The following is a 23064-nucleotide window of genomic DNA, read 5'->3' as shown; positions in this document are numbered from 1 at the left end:
TCTTTTGCTTTGCGTATTCCATAAAAAAACTCCCCACGCCTCCGCCTCTAACACCTGACAACGCCCTATGTTCGCCGTGAAACCTCCACACCAATTGCCATGTTCATCCCGTATCAATCCTCCACAGCCTGCCACGCCATTTGCCTTGCAGCTTCCATCGACATTTAGTTTCCACCACCCGGTCAGTGGTTTTTGCCACCCAACTATCTCTCTCGCCACCTTTGTGACCCCAGTCCCCGGGTTGAGCCTCTTGGCGAAAGTTGCCTTAACCTCCACATCCTGCTTGTTTAGCCAATCTAGCTTGCAATCCAACCCCATAGTCTGCCTTTTGAACACTCCATCGTTTCTCCAACGCCAGAGCCACCACAGCCTCGTGCAAAACTGTGCTGCCCAGTTTTCGTCGAACCCGCGTCTCACATCGCCCTCTAAATTTGTCTCCATCCATTGATCCCATTGGAGAGTGTCCAGGTGCACTCTCATGCGTCTAGGTAATGTGGCTTCCCAAATGCCCTTCGCCGCAGGGCATTCTCTGAAGAGATGTTGTAGATCTTCTGCATGTCCTGCACAAAGAAAACAACAAGGATCCGCAGTTAGTTTCCGCCGAGCTCTCTCTGCATTTGTCAAAACTTTTTTATGTCGTACGAGCCAAAGGAACATGCAAACTTTAGCTGGCACTCGAACCCTCCACACACGTCGCCAAGAATCATCAGCTACGCCACGATTGGCGCCCACCAGTACATCATACATCGATCTGATTGAGAATTCACCATTAAGCTCTAAACTCCAACCCATCTCATCTTCCATTGCTGCTGTCGTAAGAACACGACCCGCAAGTTGCTCCTTAGCTTCTAGAGGCAGCGTGTGCTCTAAATGTTCCCACTTCCATCCCCTAGCCTCATCCCAATAGTCACGCACCTTGGCATAAAGATCAGGAAGCGCTATCGGCGTCCTGAGCTGTCCATAGAGAGGCTCCAAAACCAGCCACTTGTCCATCCAGAATTGGGTGTTTAGACCACTTTTAACTTTACGAGAAACTCCTTTTAGCATGTCCGGCCACGCAGCTTCAATTCCCCGCACGCATTGGACACCTTGCGTCGACCCTGCCTCAAGGTATGCAGCTCTCCGGATTTCCTATACTTAGTATTAATCGTTTGTGCCCATAAACTATCACCCTCTGTTAAGAGGCGCCAACCCAGCTTAGCCATGTAAGCTATGTTCAGTTCACATAGCCGTTTGAGCCCCAGGCCTCCTTCATCTATCACTATCGTCACTAGATCCCATTTAGCCAGGTTCATCTTAATACTCGTTCCACTGCCTCCCCAGATGAAGTTACGTGTTCGCTTATCAATCTCCAGGCACACCCCTTTGGGGAGATAGGTCGTTTGCATTGTGTATGTTGGTATAGCATTTAATACCGACTTTGCTAGCACAACCCTCCCTGCAAGTGTGAGAGTTTTTGTTTTCCATCCATCCAGCCTTCCGGAGATCTTATTGAGAAGATCCGCATGTGTTGCACACGTCACCCGTCCATGTATTACCGGCACGCCCAAGTACTTTCCTAAATCGTTGGTCTGCCTAATTCGAAGCCTGCTGGTTATCTCCTCTACTGTGGCCGTATTTGTATTTTTGGAGAAGAACACCTGTGATTTACTTAAGCTGATCTTCTGCCCCGAAGCTGCACAAAATTTATCAAGGCATTCTCTCACTACTTCGACCTACTCCACCGTGGCCTCTGTAAAGAGAACCATATCATCTGCAAAACACAAATGGGTTAAGGTAGGTCTAGTACTTGCAAGCTTGATTCCTTTCCACACCTTCCTTTCCATCTGGGACACTATCATCTGACTAAGGCGCTCCATGCACAGTACAAAGATTGCCGGTGACATCGCGTCTCCCTGTCTAATTCCCCGTTCAGGCCTGAAGGGCTCCAGGCGTTCTCCATTCCAAATAATTGAGAGGCTGGCAGTCTGAACACAAGTCATCATGAGCTCCTTAATGGTCCCTGTAAAACCAGCTTTGTCAAGCGTCTCACGAATGAAACACCACGAGAGCCGGTCATATGTTTTTTCTAAGTCCAGTTTGATCGCCATGTACCCTGTTCCGCCTTGCTTCCCGCGCATCGTGTGCATCACTTCCTGAAAAATAATAATGTTATCAGTAATCTGCCGGCCCGGGACAAAGAAGCTTTGAAACGGGCCCACTATATTAGGCATAACTAGTTTAAGCTTGTTTGTAATCGTCTTGGTTATGATCTTGTAAGCGACATTACACAGGCTTATCGGCCTGAACTGTTTGATATTCTCCGAGCCCCCGAGTTTAGGAATCAGCGCTATGAGGGTGTCATTGATTCCTTCCGGCAAAATTCCCGTTGAAAAAGCCTATTTTACCAAACTGAACACATTGTCCCCGGTCTTATCCCAAGTGTGCTGATAGAAGCCGGCATGGAAACCATCCGGACCCGGGGCCTTGAAAGGCTTCATGTCCTTGAGGGCGCTATGAACTTCGTCTTTCGTGACTTCCCTATTGAAAACGATCCAATCTACTTGCCTGAGCCGCGGAAAGTTCGCATAACATTGTTCATCAGGTAACACCCGATCTTCTTCCGAGAATAGTCTCACGTAAAATTGCCTTACATGATTGCTAAGGCCTGTCTCTTGCGTGAGCCATACCCCATCTTCATCAACTAGCGTCCGAACTGAAACTCGTGCCTTGCGGATAGCAGCCGCTGCATGATAATACGTCGCATTTCTATCTCCAGAAGTAATCCAGTCTTCCCGGGACTTCTGGTACCACAAGAGTTCTTCCTGTTGGAGAGTCGTTTCAAGCTCCTCGCGGAGTTTGAGTTCCAGCTTCGCTAGTCCTCTGTGATAATTATTTGCTAAGCATCTCTGGATACCATTAATACGTGACGCGAGGATTCTTTTACGTTTGAATACATTCCTAAAAACCTGTTTATTCCAACAAGACAGATCTGTTGCCAGCTTACGGGTGTTCTCTATCACTCCTCTTTGCGGGTTCCAGGACCGGTCAACTACAGCGTGTATCTCTGGATGGGTAAGCCACGCTGCCTGGAACCTGAAAGGTGCCTCCGGTCGTTGGTGGGAATCCCCTTCCGTCCGAATAAGAATTGGCGCATGATCAGATGCAATTCTCGCGAGATGTGTAACAGAAGCCATGGAAAACTTGACCCTCCAATCCGAATTGTATAAAGCCCGGTCAAGCCGGGCACCCTTAATAGTGTCGGTATTTCCGTCCTTTACCCATGTCAAGCTAGGCCCCGGAAAACCCAAATCAATCAATCCTTCGTCTTGGATCCATGTAGCAAAATCCGAGCTCCTGCGGGAAGAGAAAGAAGAGTAGTTACTGGTCTCTTCTTTGGAAAGGACTGAGTTAAAATCCCCGGCTACCAGCCAGGGTCCCGATATGCCACATGCTGATTGCCGAAGCTCTTGCCAGAGGCGCCGCCTGAGATGGTGTGTTGGGCTTCCATAGACCGCGGCTATCCACCACGGGGACTGATTTGTATCCAAAACCTGCAACAAAACAAACTGGGGATGAGTGTACTTGACCGTGATCCGCATCGGAGTCTCCCAGAAGACCCAAATGCCACCGCTAAATCCTACTGCTTCCACTCTTATCCAGTCTGAGAAGCCAAGCATCTTGCATATAGCGTTGGCCTGAACACCGGAGACTTTTGGTTCAAATAATCCTAGAATTTTCGGCCTGTGTATCCGGAGGAGGAGTTGAAGGGTGCGCAGGAACGGCTTACCGGCTGCACCCTGGCAATTCCAGAAAAGGCAATCCATAAACAAACATTAACAAAAGATGGAGAACCACACGACAACAAAAACTCAAGACACAACCACATTATCAAAAGACCACATAAAAAACCACAAATCGGAGGAGCTTTAATGGGCTCCTCCGTTACCTCCATCCTCTCGCTGCGCCTATAAGGTCCATGACAACATCCCCTTCGTCGTCCACCGCCTCCGGGGGGTCACCAAAGTGTTCCCCCGTGGACTGCCAGACCGGGGAAGGAAGCACGTCCCCAGTATCGCCAGCAAACACTCGTGATGACTGAATTACCAAACCTCTTTGCTCTCCCCGGACAACCACATGTTCATTCTCCTCGGCTGCCCTCCTGGAACTTTCCCCAACCTCTCGCCGCAGTCTGGGAGCCGGTGATGGTGTTCTTATTCTCTGGCGCTGTGCCGGAGTGGGATCATTAGTGATACTGCTAATTCAACGTAAGCAATATAAAAATAACCCAAGACCAATTGAAGCAAGTAAAGACTTTATTGATCACGGTAAAGGCCCTAAGTACAACCTACTTGGTTGCTCTGAGTGCCGACTGACTGCGGTCGGGATTCTCTAGTAACAACTTATCGATCGTCCAAAAGTCCTCTACACTGTAGCTACTGTGGGTATTTATAGCTGCTGTGCCGGGGACAAGATTCCAGCCGTTCGGCATGTTCTCCACGTAGCCACCACGTGTCATCCTCCCGGGTGCCCTGTCTGTCATCATAAAGAGCTGCCACGTGTCCTTTGTCAGCTCTCTCGCCAAAGGGCTACCGCTCGGCGGTCGACACCGACGCTCGGGCAATTCCCGGTCGCTTCCCGACCGGGTTCTTTGTATGAAGCCCGACCTGTTACCTGCAAAAAGAAACAGAGAAAACAAAGGCAAGTCGATCGGGGTAAAGCTTAAGGCGGTCGGGATATTCCCTACCAAAAGCCCCCCAGCCCGGGCCTTTTTGACCGTCCGGGAATAAACGGGACGGGATGAAGAAGCCCAAACGTCGGCCAACAAACCGACCGACCAGCTGTCATTCCTTCCCTCGCCACGTGTCGGCCACTGCTGGCCTCGACGACTGCAACGGTTGCCTCGGAATCAGTGCGGGTCGTGTCACGCAAGTCGATTGGTTTCCCGCCTAAATGCTCTCCTATAAATAGGCCCTTGAGGCCTTCAAATGAACTTTCCTCAATCTTCTGATCCAATCAGCACCCTCTGAGAGTCCCGAGCGAGCTACTCAGCAGATCAACCGAGCAACTTCTCAACCAACTCCGACCAAGCTTCTCCAACCGGTAATCTCTCTACTCTTTAGCTTTTACTTAGCTTTTTAACTTTGCGTAGGAGTAGGGTAGAACTAACTTCGCGAACCCTGTACTAACCCCGACCGACCTTTAGGTAGAACTAAACATGTCAGACTCAGATAGCCAGAACGCTTCAGTCCCAGACTACGACGACACGGTCGAGCAGAGCAGCGAGGAGGTGGACATCATGTCCTACTCTCCAGAGGTCGAGCAACGACCGCAGCACATACCCGACCGAGCCCCCGAGCCAGAGGGATCATCGAGCTCGTCGGGGACATCCGGGTCCAGCTCTAGCGGGTCGGGTAGCGGTGAAACGTCCACGAGCGGACGAAATTCCCCGGATGCGGGCGTTAGGGAAACGCCTACGAGGGTGATAGGGGATTACCCTCAAGCTGAGCCCGAGGTGGAATACCAGGCACACGAAGCAGAGGCAGTCGTGGAGGACTCGGCTGGGCCGGCGACGCCAAACGGTGACGGATTTGAATTTCTTAATAGCGAGAGCGTCGAAGGCCAGATGAGCCTGCTAACGAAGGGGGAAGCGAGCAGAATCGCGGCAACTCTTGCTGGTCGGGTCGAGTTCGACACCAACAGGCAGCTCGGTAATATCATCGAGCGGCACCGGGGAAAATGGATCGGGATGCATTACGATTCGTTAATGGCCCCGATCACGTTCCCCTTTTCCAGCCTCCTCACCGCATTCCTGGGCTACTATCAGGTTATGCCCGGGCAGATTTGCCCGAACGCGCATCGTATGATCGCCTGCTTCCCCCAGATCTGCGGTCGGCACCAATTAGCTTGCACCATGGAGCTCTTCAACTACGTCTACCAGGTGAAGGTGCTAGCGGCCGCATACGGGGGCGGATTCTTGATGACCCAGTCCCGAGCGGATAAATGCTCGATCGAGGGGCTGCCTGGGAACAACCGGGGATGGAAGAACCGGATCTTTTCAGTGAAATACGATCCGTGGATCCTCCCGGTCGAAAGGGTTTGGAGCCAGCATTTCCGAAGGCAAGTCGTCCCAATCGAGACTCAGGCCCTCATAGATGCTGTGACCAAGATCTCGAGCGAGATCTACGAGTATCGCATCTTCAAGTCGCCCGAGTGCTACGAGGCAGCTCAACTCCCTACTCCGGTCTACGACCTGACCGAGAAATACAAGCCTGAACCGGCAGGAGTAACAATTGCAAGGATGCCCGTTCGGGGCAAAAGGAAGGGTAACGGTTCGAGGCTAACTACTTACCCCGACCCCTTATACACCGATTGCTTCTTTTATCTTTCTCGACCTAACTGCCTTTTTATTTTGCAGGAATGGCCAAATTCGGGGACGACGACGCTTCCCTTCCTCCACCCGTCAAGATCTCCCTTGGCGGCAAAAAGAAGGCAAAGGGGAAGTCGACCGGGCAGAAGGAGATTCCGGTAGCCCGACCCTTAGGGACCTTGACCATCACGACGGCCGAGGGTTTCGTGGTGGAGCCCAGCGACGTGCTGGTCACCCGGGTGGAAGTCGCCCGGGGTAAAGAAAGGGTGCCCGAGCGGGGCGTAACCGAGGTAGGCGGTATGAAACGCCGCCGGGAGCAACATAGCCCGAGCCCGTCGACCGGGCGAAATCAGGACGAATCGTCCATACTGGCCCGGATCGGGAACGCTGGGCCAGTCAAAGAAGATTTGGGGAAGATGACCCCCACACAAGTGGCCGAGCGGATTGGCCATGACCTGGCCGAGGTAAGCACTTTTCTCTTTAAACATTTTCCAAGTACTTTCAGTCGAGCTGACTAACATATTTCCATTGCAGATCTCCCGAGCGGCCCAACTTCTCCAAGGCCGGGCAATGCTAGCTGAGGAAGCCGACCGACACAAGAAGATGGCTGCTCGGCGTCTTCAGGAGGTGAAGGACGTCCAGGCCGAGCTGGAGAAAGTCCAGAAGGCCTTGAAGAAGAGTGAGGAGGACCGGGTCCTGGCGGAGAAGGTCGCCCAACGGGCGATCGGCGAAAACAAGGAGTTGAAAACCCGCTTGGAGAGTCCGGACGAGCTGGCCCAATCAGCTTTCAAGGACGACAAGATAGGCTCGGCCTTCCTCACAGCCGCTTGGCGGACCAAGGTCGGGGAGGACCTAATTCTCTCCTTTGGTCGGTGGGCTTTCAAGGCTGGCCAAAGGAAGATGCTGGAGAAAGCCCAAAAACGGTTGGGGGAAGCTCTCGAAGGAGACGACCTCCAACTCGTACTGTCTGCACTCCTTCCCGACCTGGCTGATCCCGGTCCCTCGCCTTTTGCCTCCAAGGAAATCACCGCCAACCCGACCACGTCGACGGGAGCCATCCCGAGCGAGGCGGGTACCTCTAAGAAGGACGGAGCAAAGGAGACGAAGAAGTAGGATAGGTAGAATTCTGCTTCTTTGTATAAATGATGCTAATTGGGAGCCCGGTCCCAAGTTGTACCGGGCACGTCTTTTAATTAATAAAAAATTTTTTGTCCAACTTGTGTCGCTCGTCTTTATTTTATATCTTTGTTTTCAATGTGCGTATGCCGATCGTAGATACTCGACCCTACAGCCTTTTAGCCCGGTCGTGCTATATTCCACTCACTCGATATCCGACCTTGTGGCCTTATGGCCTGGTCGCACATCCAAAATTTCGACATCTCATTGGCCTACCCGACCGAATTTATCCGATCCTAAGGCCCTGTCGAAATTTTGAGAATAGGTAAGCCCCCACGTTCGGGATATCTCCGAACAACGGACTTATATCAACGTCATATTGGCCAACCCGATCGGGTATACCCGATCTCCAAGCCTTGACGAGATTTTAAAAACGGGTAAGCCCCCACGGTCGAGTTTTTCCCGAGCGATGGGCCTACAGACCAGACACTTCCTTATCCCAGCCCCCACACTATTGTGCTCTCGAGGCACGAGTGAGTGCGATAGTGGAAAGAAGTTGGCTAGATCGGGGAATTGTGCTGAATGCTTCTGGCTTCCCCGATCAAATGGCGTGACTCGAACGTCCGCCGAAGAGGAGCGTATTTGATGTAACTTGATCTGCATTCACCAAAAGGTATAGAAAATAATCGACCGGGCCGCCGTATACAAACGGTCAAGCAATCACCGATCGTGGATACATTAGACATTCCCGCTCGCAGGCGGTTAAGAAATATTTACAATAATACATTTAATTACAAATGACGACCGGGACTAACTCGCAGGTTGAGCCCCCACTCCGTCCAAAGATTACAAAAAATAGGCTAATGCCTAAACATAACGAGGTGCTCGGAATTCCAAGTCCCCTCAATTACACGACCGGTTGTCGTCTCCAGTCGGTATGTACCCGGCCGTATTATCGCGCTGACGATGTACGGCCGTTCCCAGTTCTGAGCTAACTTTCCGCCCTCCAAAGGTTGACTGGCCTCCCTCCGTCGTAAAACGTAATCTCCCACCTGGAAGTAACGAGGGTTGACCCGAACATCTTTCGAGCTCTTGACCCGCTTCTGATACTCGGCCATACACCGAGCGGCTAGCTCTCTTTTTTCCTCGACCCCGTCGAGATCCACGACCATCGCATGTTCGTTCTCCTCCGCATTGTAGGTTCTTTCTCGATCGATCGGAATCCAAGCCTCGATCGGGAGTCGTGCCTCTGCTCCATAGACCAGGGCGAAAGGGGTCTCCAAAGTAGCTTCCCTCGGGGTCGTCCGATAAGTCCACAACACATATGGCAACTCATCGGCCCAACTACGACCAGCCGAGTGTAGCTTCTTTTTTAGACCTTCCAAAATCGTCCGGTTAACATTTTCCACTTGCCCATTTCCCTGCGGGTAAGCCACCGACGACCGGACGTGGGTCGTCCCGATCGTGGCCAAGAAATTTTGGAAATATTGGCTCACAAATTGGCGGCCGTTGTCGCTGATGAGATGCACGGGCACGCCAAAGCGGGAAATCACATTGCGCCAAAGGAACCGAGCACACTGCTGAGAGGTGATCGTGGCTAAGGGCTCGGCTTCTATCCATTTGGAGAAGTAATCGATGGCGACAATCACAAACTTTCTCCGACCGGAGAGCTGAGGGAAAGGGCCCAAGATGTCTACCCCCCACCTAGCAAAGGGAATTGCAGTCGTGACCGGCTGATAGAAGGTTGCCAGTCGTCCAGGTATCCGGGCAAACAGTTGGCACGTCTCACATTCCCGAGCTAACTTTTCACAGTCTAGCTGGAGGGACGGCCAATAGTACCCGATCAGCATGATACGACGGGCTAAAGATCGGCCTCCTTGATGTGAAGAACAAATTCCCGAATGCAATTCCTTCATGACTAGCTCAGCCTCAAATGCGGTCAAGCAACGCATAAGAGGTCCGCCATACGATCGCCTGTAGAGACGACCGTCCAAGACTTGGAACCTTGGGGCTCTAAGCTTGGCCTTCCGAGCACGCTGTGGGTCGTCTGAGAATCGACCGTGCTCGAGGTACTCCTTTAAATCGGTGATCCAGTTATCTTCTACCGGTTGGATCGGATTGACTGGTAGACGATGGATGCTATGTCTCGGGATCACCAAAATTCGTGCTATCTTCGACATATGTTCCGGGGCGTCTTGGGCCAATTTAGACAAGATATCTGCATCGGCGTTATCCAATCGGGGTATATGCCGGACGGTATACCCCCGGAACTGAGAAAGCTTCTCTAGGGCTAGGTCCCGGTATAATTGCAGACGCTCTCCATTGACCTCATAATCTCCGAGGACCTGCCCGACCACGAGCGCAGAATCTGTTTGAGCTCGGATGTATTCAGCCCCCAAGTCCCGAGCGCACTGTAAGCCATTAACAAATGCTTCGTACTCGGCTTCATTATTGGTCGGGTGGAACTGATACATGAGAGCAAAATAAACTTTAAATCCTTGCGGGCTCGTGACCACCACTCCTCCTCCTGCTCCTTTCTTACTACTCGACCCGTCAGTAGCCAGCGACCACCACTCAGCCTCAGGATCCGCGACCTCTGGGGGACGGTTATCCCGGGCGGTGCACTCGACCAAGAAATCAGCTAAAGCTTGACCCTTAATGGCTGGTCTTGGTCGGTATTCGATCGCGTACTGGGTCAACATCAACGCCCACTTGACTAGGCGACCGGAAGATGAAGCTGTTCAGAGGACTGGCCCGATCGGCTGATCGGTCAATACGCGAATTACTCGACCCTGAAAGTAGGGAGCCAACTTCTTCGCGGTGATGTACAAGGCGTAGACGACCTTCTCTAACCGGGAGTACCGGAGCTCGAGACCATGTAGCGTGTGGCTTACATAGTACACCGGTCGCTAGACCCCTTCCGGATCAGTTCGGCACAATACTGCGCTTACTGCACGATCGGAGACGGCGAGGTATACGTCTAGCTCTTCTCCGAGCTCGGGCTTTGAGAGCACAATTGGTGACATGAGATACTCCTTCAGCTCATCAAAAGCCGCTCGGCATTCTTCGTCCCAAACAAATCCATTGACCTTCCGCAATACCTTGAAGAAAGGTAAAGCGCGCTCGGCTAACTTGGAGAGGAATCGGCTGAGGGCTGCCAACCGAACGGTCAATTGCTGGACTTCACGAACGGTAGAAGGTGGTTGCATGTCCAGAATCGCTTTCACTTTGGCCGGGTTGGGCTCGATTCCTCTTTTAGTCATCATATAGCCGAGGAACTTGCCGGTTTGAACCGCAAATGTACACTTGGTTGGGTTCAACCGCAACTGGTACTTCCTCATAATCTGGAAGCATTCCCGGAGGTCCCGAGTGTGGTCAGATCGGTCCCGACTTTTGACCAACATATCATCAATGTAAGCTTCCATCGTTCGGCCTAGCAAATCGGCAAAGAGCATATTGACCATTCTCTGATAGGTGGCTCCTGCGTTGCGAAGACCGAACGGCATCACTCGGTAGCAATACAGCCCGTCCGGGGTCACGAAGGCTATCTTGCTCTCATCTTCATGGTGCATCATGATTTGATGATAACCCTTGAATGCATCCATGAAGCTCATCAATTCGGCCCCGGCCGTCTCGTCGACCATCTGGTGGATACTCGGTAGAGGATACGGGTCGAGCGGATAGGCCTTATTGAGGTCGGTAAAGTCGATGCACATCCTCCACGCTGGGGGCTTCGGGACAAGAACTATATTAGCCACCCACTCGGGATAGATCACGGGTCGGATATGCTCGATCGCCGCCATCTGCTTGACTTCCTCTCTAACAAACTCGCGGCGATCGGAAGAGAGGTGCCGGGTTTTTTGTACCACCGGCTTTGCTGCGGGATCGACGGCTAACTTGTGACAAATAACCGACCGGTCGATCCCGGGCATGTCCTCGGGCCCCCAAGCGAAGATATCGGTATACTCTCGGAGTATGGCCAAAATTTCTGCTCGAAGATCGGGGGTGAGAGCCCGACCAATCTTGATCTTCCTATCCGGTCGGTCCTCGGATAGGGGAACTTCATCTATCTCTTCGGAAGGCTCCGGTTGTTCCTTCCGATCTTTGGCCTCTTCTTTAGCTATGGTGTTCACCCGGGAAGACGAACCGGAATCGCGTCTGTTAACCGCCCGGGTATAACACTTCATGGCGGATTGGACATCGCCACGGACCACACCGACCCCATTGGGGGTGGGGAATTTCATGCATAAGTGAGGCATTGAAATTATCCCACCGATCTTCATAATGGCAGGTCGGCCCAAGATAATGTTGTGGACGCAATGGAGGTTGACCACAACGAACTCTAACTCCGTCTTGATCGACTTCGGGGCCGTGTCGATCTCGACCGGGAGTGTTATCTTTCCCTCGGGATAAATGAGAGCCCCGGTAAAACCAGACAGTGGTACACCAACCGGAGTCAGCTCCTTCCTGTCTAGTCCAAGCTTTTCAAACACGTCCAAATAAAGGACGTTCACACTGCTGCCAGTGTCGACCATAACCCTCTGGACGTCCGTCCCTTTCACATCAATTGTGACCACGAGCGCCTCCATGCCGTGGTCACCGCTGCTGGGTTGATCTTCCAGGGTGAAGGTTATGGGCTCCATCTTTTGCCTCTTCCCGGTCTCCCGGGAATCCACTATAGCGACCGGGCAATTACTTCTCGGTCGGGAAGCGTCTTCCAGTCCACCGAAAATAACGTGGATGGTCGGCTTTCCTGCTGGCCGGCTGCTAGACGGAGGGTCAAGGTCCCGTCGGTCATCGCGACGATCATCTCTACGATCGTCTCTTCGGTCCTGACCTGACCGATCGGAGCGGTGATGAGAGCGCCGCTGTTCTCTCCGATCGGTATTCCTCTTGGGGTCCTCTCTCCTCCCCACACACTTGTCCAACTTCCCTAAGTTGAGCAAATCTTCCAACAGTTGGAGCAAGTGGGTACACTCTTCAGTGTCATGCCCAGCACATCGGTGGTAAGCGCAATGCTTACTCTTGTCAGGGCCATCTCGATCGGGATGGGGGAGCTTGATGAGGTTGCATGACTGAGCATACTGCATGGCCTCCGCTGCGGATCGGTTCAAGGCCGTAAACTCACCAGCCCTGGTGCGGGATCGGGGATGATCGTCACCCGATCGGTGTTCCGCCCGGCCGGCCGGTTTACGAGATGAAGACCCGACCTCCTGCGAGCGCTTTACAGCGTTCGCCTCGCCAGCATTGGCATAATCTGTGACCCTTCGAAGGGCCTCCTCATACGTGGCCGGGGGTGTAAAATGAAGTCTTGATATAAATACCCCGCTCGGAGAGAGATGTGCAACATGTGGGTGGCGGTGGCATCGTCCATGGGTTCTACCTCCCCGACCGCCGCCTTCCATTTGGTGAGGAAATCGGTCAAGCTCTCGCCTTCAAGTTGCTTGGCCTTCTCCAGATACATATAAGGCTTCCTCACCACTTTGGAAGTGATGAACTTCCTCACAAACTTGACCGCCAGGGTGTCAAACCTGTCGATCGAACCCGGCTGCAAAGTTCGGAACCTCTCCGCCGCTCGACCGGTAAGCGTGGAATAGAAGGCCCTGCACATCACGGCATCCGATACACCCTTCAGCGTCATATTGCTGTAGAAATCGTTGACGTGAGCCTCAGGGTCTGACTGGCCGTCATAACTCTTCTCTCCAGAGACCTTTAAATCGAGCGGGTAAGGCTGAGCCATTACCGCCGCCGTGAAAGGCGTCTGGTGCAGGGTTGGTTGTCCAACCGGGGTTGCTGCAGGGTGCGCGTTTCTGAATTGCGCAAATTCCGCCTGGAGGTTATAGAGTAATCCTCGGGTCTCGTTGAGCTCGGCTGCTTGAGCAGCTTGGGCTGTATCCCGAGCGCGTCGCCGTCGGTGAGATCTCGACCCGCTATACCCAGATGAGGCCTCCTGGCTAGCCTCCTGCATCTGCACGTCTTCTTGCCCGTGGTTCGGGTCTTGGGGTCCCAAACGCTGGCGCATCTCCGGTCGAAGACGACCAAAGGCTGCCGCTCGGGCAGTTTCTTCGGGGTCCTCCGCTTGTTGGGCCTGCCCTGGTGCCTCCATCGCATCAGCACCCCCCGACCCCAACCGTGAATGAGCCGAGCGTCGAGCCCGGGAAGCGGACTGACGCTGCGGCTCTTCCTGTGCGGTCGGTTGTACTGGAGGGGCGGCGGCTGGAGCTGTGTAAGCAGGCATATATGGTGGATAACCAACCGGGGGAGTGTAGTACATCGGTTGGCCTGGCCAATACCCGTACGGTGGAGGTGGGGCCGGGTATGGATATTGACCGGGAACATCATTGGCTGCTGCTGATATGCATGACCGGGTGTAGGGTATCCCGGTTGTATGTAGTTCACCGGTTGTTGGGCGACCGGGTATGTGTTTGACGGATGCGGTGGTGAGAGATTGAGATTCAATTCCACCGTCTGACCTTGCTGTTGGGTGGCATGGTGCCCAGATGAGCTAGCTGCATCCGCTTGGTCGTCAGCGAAGTTGTTTTGAGCCCACGGATACATGATTGGAGAGGGAACGGGTGCTCGTCAAGACGTTGCTTTCTCGCACGGGTCCCCACAGACGGCGCCAAAATGATACTGCTAATTCAACGTAAGCAATATAAAAATAACCCGAGACCAATTAAAGCAAGTAAAGACTTTATTGATCACGGTAAAGGCCCTAAGTACAATCTACTTGGTTGCTCTGAGTGCCGACTGACTGCGGTCGGGATTCTCTAGTAACAACCTATCGATCGTCGAAAAGTCCTCTACACTGTAGCTACTGTGGGTATTTATAGCTGCTGTGCCGGGGACAAGATTCCAGCCGTTCGGCATGTTCTCCACGTAGCCACCACGTGTCATCCTCCCAGGTGCCCTGTCTGTCATCGTAAAGAGCTGCCACGTGTCCTTTGTCAGCTCTCTCGCCAAAGGGCTACCGCTCGGCGGTCGACACCGACGCTCGGGCAATTCCTGGTCGCTTCCCGACCGGGTTCTTTGTATGAAGCCCGACCTGTAACCTGCAAAAAGAAACAGAGAAAACAAAGGCAAGTCGATCGGGGTAAAGCTTAAGGCGGTCGGGATATTCCCTACCAATTAGCAATTTGTTTCTCATTAGCGATGACATTAGGCCTGCGATTTTCATCCCCTCTGGTTGTCGTAAGTCGGACTAAATTTTGGGCCAACTTGTTAATAGCGACTGTGGTTCTCTCTTTATCCGATCCCTCTTGGCCTCCTTCTGCTTGACCCTCAATCTCCGGTGGATCCTCAGCTTCATCCTCCTTATTGTTTCCATTAGCCAAAGGCGCAAATCGAGATGTGTTCACCCTCCCAGTACTCACCCCATTATTACCCCCACGGCTGCTTGGCGGCTTGGTGTTTCTGCTAGGGCCTGTCGCTGGCTGCCTGCCCCTCCTTTGGGGCGCAATCATCCAAGTCCCAAACGGGACTTTGGGATCATCAGCCTCCGTCACCGCAATCTTCTTCTGCGCCACCTGGGATGGGTTTACATCCTCCGAATCGTCGTCCTTGTCGTCCTCCTGGTCAGGACCTGACTTTCTCAGTTTCGGACATTTTTCTTTATCATGCCCATAGATACCACATGAGAAGCACACCAGATGAATGCCCTCATACGCCACATGCCTCACTTTGCCTTCGTATTTAAATTTCGATATAATTGGCTTACGCATGTCGATCTCAACGCAGATCCTCGCAAACATCCCTCGGGCTCCCAGGCTGGTCGCCTGATCCACACGCACTGCCCTACCAATTCGACTACCAAGCTTTCGAAGGACCTTCTCCGTCGTGTCATTCATCGGATCAAAATCTGGTTCCCACGGCTTAACAATCAGATAATGGTCTAGGACCATCCAAGGCCCTTCAAACATGGCAAACTCTAAATCATCCACAGATCCAAATCTTACCAGGTAGTAATCATTGGCTAGAGCAATCAGGTCCATGTTAATCTTCGGCTTCCACATTGCCACAAGCCGCCGAAGCATATACGCATAGCCCACTCGTCTTCCCATTACCTTGATAATCAGTGATTTCCTCCTTGGTCAGGCGGATTGTGGGGCAAAGAGGGTCATCGTTTTCCTCCGCTATGATCTCCTCATGCACTTGATCAAGACTCATGGATTCCTCCTGCCTCGGCTGTGCTTCCGCGATCCTCCCTGTCAGGCTCTCGGCATAGGTCCGCCGTGGTTCCTCCAGTTGTCTAGGCATCGCCGGATCTCCCAACGAAGGATCGGGGACTGCCATGCATGGCTCCGCCGATGAAATCCCCACGTTCCCTCCATCCATGTCGGCCAGCGGCGTCTCTTGCACCATCACGATCTCTTGGCTAATGCGTTCTCCATGATCAGCCAGCCATAGCTGTTGATCAGTGATCACCATTTCTCGTTTGGATTTCTTTGTGCTTCGTTCCAGTAGATCCATATCCTCAGATGAGCGCGGAGACGAGAGCGTTTCCGGCATCGTCTCGTCGACCTGATATGGTTATTTAAAGATCCTTTACTTGTTTTTGCTTGCAATATAGTGTTTCTTCATATTATTTGCTTTATTAATTTTTTGAGACTATTAAATAGAAATACTACCAGGACTATGTGGTCTAATGGTACCCGGGTTGGACTTCTATTTGGAAAGTTATGAGTTCGAGCCTTGGTGGAGGCGTTATTGGCTCTTTGTGTTTCAGTAGGTTAAGAAAGTATATGAACAGATACTACAATGTAATAGGGCAAGTAGCATTCAAAAAAACAAAAACTAACTTATCCACCCTTTTTAAGGTTTAAAAGATCTTGGAATATATTAACTCGGAGTATAATAAAGAAGCTTCACTTAGCAATACTTCTGAAAATTTTAAACATTGGGATAAAGCTATTAATAGTAAGAATAAGTTAATACAAGAAAAAAGAGATTGGTATCAAATAGGTAATTACCATAGAGCTAAATATATAACATGTGAAAATGAAACGGGGAAAAACTATTATTATGATAAATGTAAACAAACAATAAATAATCTAAACAAAATAGATAAAAAGATAATAGAACTTGATAAAGAGCAGTAGTAAAAAGAAAGGAAATATTTACAGCGAGATAAGTGATTATGCATTTGTACAACGAAGAATTAAGAAAACAAAGAATAATGTTGTGGTCCAATGGTATCCGGTTGCTCCCCTAAGTGGGAGGTGATAGGTTCAAGTCTTAGTGGAGGCAACCTTGGAAAGGTATAAAACAAAATTGAAAGTGTAAATGAGTATTTAGAAAAGTTAAGAATAGAAAATAAAAAAAGAAAGAAGAAGAAATTAGACATAAAGATATAGAAAATAAAAAAGTTTAACTTTTAAACCTGAAACCTGAAATCTATGAAAAAGTGCAAAAGGAGAAAATAGAAATAAGATATGTAGTACAAAAACACGAAAATGCAATTGATATTACAACGATTAATGGCACGATTTCTACTCTGCCGCCCCTTTCTCCTTCGCCACAGGTTACTCCTCCCCCTTCCCCCACCGCTACCGATCGTTACCCCTCCCCCTTGATCTCGTCCTCCATTTCGCACTGTTCTCTCCCTTTTGCTTTGTTTACTGGTTTAATCTTTTGTTTGCAGTTTTTGTGTATTTCCCTTCGTTGCTTTGACGAGTCTGTTTCCTATCGTTTCTTTGGAGAGTTCTTTTTCATAAAGCGTGAAGCCATAAAAATGATCATTGGCGTATGTGAATCTCATCCTGGGTGACAAAGATGACAACGCAAAAGCGCAAAGCCCATCCTCTGAACTATGATATGTAGTTCAGCTTGATGAAAATATTGGACATAAGAATGGAACTAGATACCCATATAGTGTGCAAGACTTTTCAACCAGAGTTAATCTTGGCTACGTAAGCTTTAAGTTTCTCTTACGACTTCAGCTTTAAGTTTGTGAAACAATCTGTGAATCAAGTTTTCTGTAACATTGTTAGAAAAGTTGTTTCTATGTCTGAGGAATGTTTTACCATTCAATCGATCGTTATTGTAAATGTTTCATCTTATGATTAATGAATTAGTTTATTTATTTTTAAGAAAATGATAATAATATCAATACAAAATAGGGTTATATTCCCATCCTGATTTTATTTCCTAATGCATGTTCACTAATTCTTAATGTAGCAATAAAAAAAAAAATGTATTCATTTTTTTATTACATCAAGGGGAGAGGATACTTTGAAAGATATTGGCCCTGTTTGGTAAAAAATTGGCCTATAGGTCAATTTTGGCTTATTTGACCACTACTAATAGTTTGATTTAGTTAAAATATCAATATAAATGTTTGGTTAATTAGCTTTTTGCAACTCCAAAAGACAAAAATTCAAAAAGCTACTCCAAGCAACTTTTTCAATTAGCTTTTTGAGAAAAGAAATTATATCAAACAGCTATCAGCTAACAGCTAATTTACCAAACATTTCTCTACAATCAGCTAATGTTATCAACTATTTATACCCTCTAATTAACACAATCAGCTAACAGCTATCAGCTATCAGCTATCAGCTAACAGCCATTTTACCAAACAGGGCCATTAACTTAATGGTGATCATTACGTCCCTCTTAAAGAGGATACCGAGTCTGTCATAAATTGTTTGTTTATCATGTGACTGATGTAAGTCAAGCACGCTTAACTACATAATTCTTTGGCTAATTAACCATGTAACTATGTCATCGTTCCATAATAAGTCACAACATCACTTCTTGAATCGAACAAGGACTAAACTCAGTCGAACAAGGACTAAACTCAGTCAAACCCGATTGATGCCTAACAAAAAATGAACCAATCAAATATTTTCACCTAAAAAAGTGAAATCAAGCAAGAAATAGAACATTTACTCATTAATATATTATCATAAAAATATAATAATATATTTAACTCAATTAATTTCTCTATCTACCTAGCTCATGAGTCAAGAATCATTTTTATCATTGCAACCAAGTATTGATTCAACAACAAGATTAGAATTGTAATAAGAATCAAATACTTATTAATTGGAATAGACTTTAGAAATGCACGGTTGGTTTGATAGTATATAAGGTAACTGAAATTGAATATATGATAAATAGGTGTGGAAGTCCATGAACAAAACATCCACATCTGACCTCATCAACATCTAGAAATTATAGCTTAATGAAATCTTAATTATTTAGAATTTTCTACACATTACCCTACACTAAAAGTCATGATTTGCCGTCCAAAAGAATGATTTTCCCCTCTTAATCGCATTATATAATATAATGTTCACCAAAAAACATATAATAATACAATAAAATGTGATATTTGACTAATAATAATAATATATACTCCGTTTAATAAAGTTACTTTCAATACGACAATTATTACTCAAAAAAAAAAAAAAATCACAAGATTTCAACAACAAAATCACTGTGTAAATTACAAATTACAAATCTTATAAAATCATAGCAAAAAGGACAAGAAAATAACCTACCCAGTGAAAATTTAGACAACAACATCACAAATTAAGAAAGAAGAATATTCATAAATATTCTCTCTTTTTTACAACACACAATCATGAGAATTACATAGCAGATAGATTCTTTTTTTTTTTTTTTAACTGCCGTACTTTTTTTAAGGAATTATTAAAATTTACTTTTCTGTATTAGATAATTTGTTTTTTTTGAGTTTTTACCGTTAAGCGCCACTGATCTGAGAGACTTCGGTCCTCTGAGAGGGGCTTCGCCAGAACCCGGCGCCGTAGAAGCGGTCCCACATTTCCTTCTCGAGCTCGACGACCTCATTGTCGGACTCAAGGGCGGCGGCCACGGCGGACGGCGAGGAAATGGGGTGGATTTGGAGCTCGGAGTCGGGGCAGCTGCAGTGCCTGACGGGCCACATGCCGTTCTTCATCATCTTGCGGCGGCGCTTGCTGCGGATGGCCTTCCTGCAGATGCCGGCGGGGAGCTTGTAGACGGCGAGCACCACCAGGTTGACGAGGCCGCAGGGGCAGCAGCAGCAGACGGCGGCGATGTCCGCCGTGGTCCCTCCGGCCACCTCCGCGAAGCGAGCCTTCCGGACGGCTTCGGGGCCGGAGGAGGAGTCCCGGGCGGGGTTCAGCAAGGGCTCCCTACCCGAGCCCGGCGACCGGAGAGAGATCCGCTTCGTCATTATCTAAAGGGGAAGCGGAGCTGAGATAGATACAAATCGAAAGTAGTACGTATTAATTCCTATCCCTTAAGATAATGAAACGGAGGATCTAAAAGATTGGGGAAATGAAACCGTTGGGGAAGTTGTGGTGGGGGATAAACAAAGAAACGGTCTCTACGGCCGCGGATCGGAGGTAGTGTGCGACGGCGAAAGATCAAAGCTAAAAGCTATGGATAAAATAGAAAGTCCCAACAAAGCAACGAAATATGAGGGAGGGAACTAACCCGACCCGGATACCAGTTTTTTGTGCTTATCCGCTAATTCCTATATTTTTTTTTTGATTAAAAGTGTGTGGATTGTCCAAGAGAAAAAGCTATAGACCAGCAGGTTGGTGAAGGAAGAAGAAGATGACTGGTGTGGAATATTGGGAGAAGGAGAGGGAGAGAGAGCCTTTTCAGGGGAATTTAAAGATGGTCTGTACTCTGTACGTACCCTCGCTACCTGATCACCAAGAGAGCTGTAATTTATCTTTTTTTAAATTGTTATTTTTTCGAGACATTAAGGGCTAGTTTATTACCGGAGTCTACTTTTATTCTATAACTATATTTGCGCTCGTGCGATGCACAGAATGAATTGTTATAATATATTAAAAATATTTGGATTGATATATAGTTATATAAATTAGAACATCAAATATTATATAGTGCAGTTGAAGATATGGTTTGGATTATTTATGTGTTTTGTTGTTATCAATGTTTGAATTTGAGCAAATAATTGTTCAAATTAATAGCTAATGTGTAGATGTACACATGTTGTGCTGTAATTTGGAGATTTTATTTAACATTGTTTAGTATTTTTTTTTTTTTATATAAATTAAACAAATGTGTTCGTTCTCTAGCAACTCAGTTATATGAATGAATTGCTATCTTAATTCATTTGTATAGAATATATATATATATATATATATATATATATATATATATATATATATATATATATATATATATTTGTCTATATATATAGCAATTTTGTCATTTAAAAAAAATATAATATCAACAATTGTATTTACACATTATTGAAATCTCTTTGTAGACATTGGTAGTAACAACGGAATCATGTCCATCATCGTATAGAGCTAACACCTTCAGTCCATCATGATAGGTGACTCGAGTGAAAATATATAATGGTATAGTATTAGTCAATTAGCAATCTTTTTTATATTTTAAGTCAATTAGTAATATCAAATTCATTTTCAGCAAATTATTCTTTTATATTTTTAGTCAATTAGTCAATTAGAATGTGATATTTTTACCTAATTTTTGTTTCATTTTTAATTGATGATATATAATATTATTATTGAAATATTTCCGTTCCATTTTTAATTTATCTTTAATATTGTTTAAAATATGCATTTACTATTTATGATGTAGAATTATTATTGAAATATTTCCGTCAAATTTTAGTTTTCGTTCCATTTTTAATTAAAATGCAATAATCTAACCATTTATTTTTTTTCATATTAATCAATTATGGATCATTTTTTATTTACACTTTGCAGTCAACTATTAGTATTCATTTCTTTTTATATTTTCAGTCAATTTGTAATGTCATATTCATTTTCAACCAATTATTCTTTTTTATTTTCAGTCAATTAGCCAATTAGGATATCAGATGCAATGATATTTTTACTCAATTTTTGTTCCATTTTAAATTGATGATGTACAATATTATTATTGAAATATTTCGATTTCATTTTTAATTTTCGTTGCATTTTAATTTATCTTTACTATTGATGATGTAGAATATCATTATTTAAATATTTTCTTTTCATTTTTAATTTACTTTTATTTGATGATGTAGAATATTATTATTAAAATATTTTTGTTACATTTTTAATTTCCATTTTGTTGTTTAAAATTGTGAAAGATTTATGACATAATTGTGATTTGATGTATTATACTGTATAATATTATTGTGAAAAATTAAAATGCAATGATCTAACCATTTCCTTTTCCATTCTAGTCAATTATGGATCATTTTTATTTTCAGTCAATTATTAATATTCATTTACTTTTTTAATTAACTTAACTTCAATTCCTTTTTTTCATTTTTAATTTTCAGTGAATTATTAATATTCATTTCTTTTTTCAATTTACCTAATTTTCATTATATTTTTAATTGATGATGTAGAATATTATTGTGAAATATTTATGTTCCTTTTTCCATTCTTTTTTTTTTTTAATTTACCTTTACTATTTACTATTGTTTGGGCAGGAAATCATGTAAATAGGATTTTGTTTTTAATTATATAGTATAGATTTGACCGTGAGGTTGTAACATATATATATATATATATATATATATATATATATATATATATATATATATATATATATATATATATATGAATTAGTTATATTATAAATTGTTTAAATTGATTATATAGGGTATTATGTTAGTACGTGAGAGCATTGAATATGGAAACAATATTTCCATGATTTTAGTTAATTTCTATTTTACATTTGCTTACAAAATAAGTTGTATTAAATTAGTTGGTGATAAACATCCAAAAACTATACACGGTAATACCATACATAATATTACCAATTATGCTAATATGTTATTATCTAATTAATTAATATCTTTTCTACACGGTATTATAAATACGTAAAAAAAAAATGGAGAATTTGCAAACAATAATGTTACCAAAAATATTATTATATTATAGAATATAACTAATATGTCTTTTATATATGGTATTATGTTATTACGTTAATACGTAAATATGGAAACAATATTACCAAGATTTTAGTTAATATCCATTTTACATTTGCTTACAAAATAAGCTTTAGTAAATTAGTTGGTGAAAATACAGCTACGCATGAAAGATGAATTCAATCTAAAAATGACAGTTTATAGTTTTGTATGTGCACATGCACGCATAAGGATGATGAGTTTTGTTCATATGAAGATAAGATAGTACTTATGTAGGCTGATTATTTATAATATATTTGGAAGTAAAATTTGAGGTCTAAGATCATATAGGGCACTCTTTGATCTTAAATCAATAAATAATTAGTTATATACACATTTAGCAGTACCAATGTTATTACTAATACTTTATATATATCAACCTTTAATGTGAGATAAGAAAGAATAATCAGTTATATGATACCTTTATTTGGATGCACTGAGACTATTGCAATGCTCCATCACTTTGCAAACATGTACAACTTTGACTTTGTTTTATACTTTAGATTATACTTTGCTTATCCTTTGAATTTTTATGTATTATTTTAAGCTAATTTATTTATTAACATTAAAAAAGTACATTTTAAATTGTGACAATTTATACTAATAAATCATTTTAAAAAGTGGCAAAAGATGATTAGAAAATTTGATGCCACTGCATCAATTTTTTTAAAAAAAATGTTTTATTGCT

At 45.8% G+C, this 23064-nt stretch overlaps 1 protein-coding gene across 1 annotated transcript; it reads right to left on the bottom strand.

Annotated features, from left to right (window-relative positions):
- Window positions 1-19169: 19169 nt before the first annotated feature.
- LOC109150167 lies at window positions 19170-19643 on the bottom strand. Its single transcript, XM_019298074.1, has one exon. It carries the CDS (start codon window positions 19641-19643, stop codon window positions 19170-19172), a length of 474 nt encoding a protein of 157 aa, XP_019153619.1.
- Between the last annotated feature and the right edge of the window lie 3421 nt (window positions 19644-23064).

The sequence above is a fragment of the Ipomoea nil genome, unplaced genomic scaffold (genome assembly GCF_001879475.1).
Source record: "Ipomoea nil cultivar Tokyo-kokei standard unplaced genomic scaffold, Asagao_1.1 scaffold2216, whole genome shotgun sequence".
Classification (NCBI taxonomy): domain Eukaryota; kingdom Viridiplantae; phylum Streptophyta; class Magnoliopsida; order Solanales; family Convolvulaceae; genus Ipomoea; species Ipomoea nil.
The sequence above is the reverse complement of the archived record's forward strand: the minus strand, read 5'-3'. Positions and strand labels throughout refer to the sequence as shown.

Bases quoted from the DNA above. Each gene is read 5' to 3' on its own strand.
- LOC109150167 (XM_019298074.1), bottom strand. From the start codon at position 19,643: ATGACGAAGCGGATCTCTCTCCGGTCGCCGGGCTCGGGTAGGGAGCCC.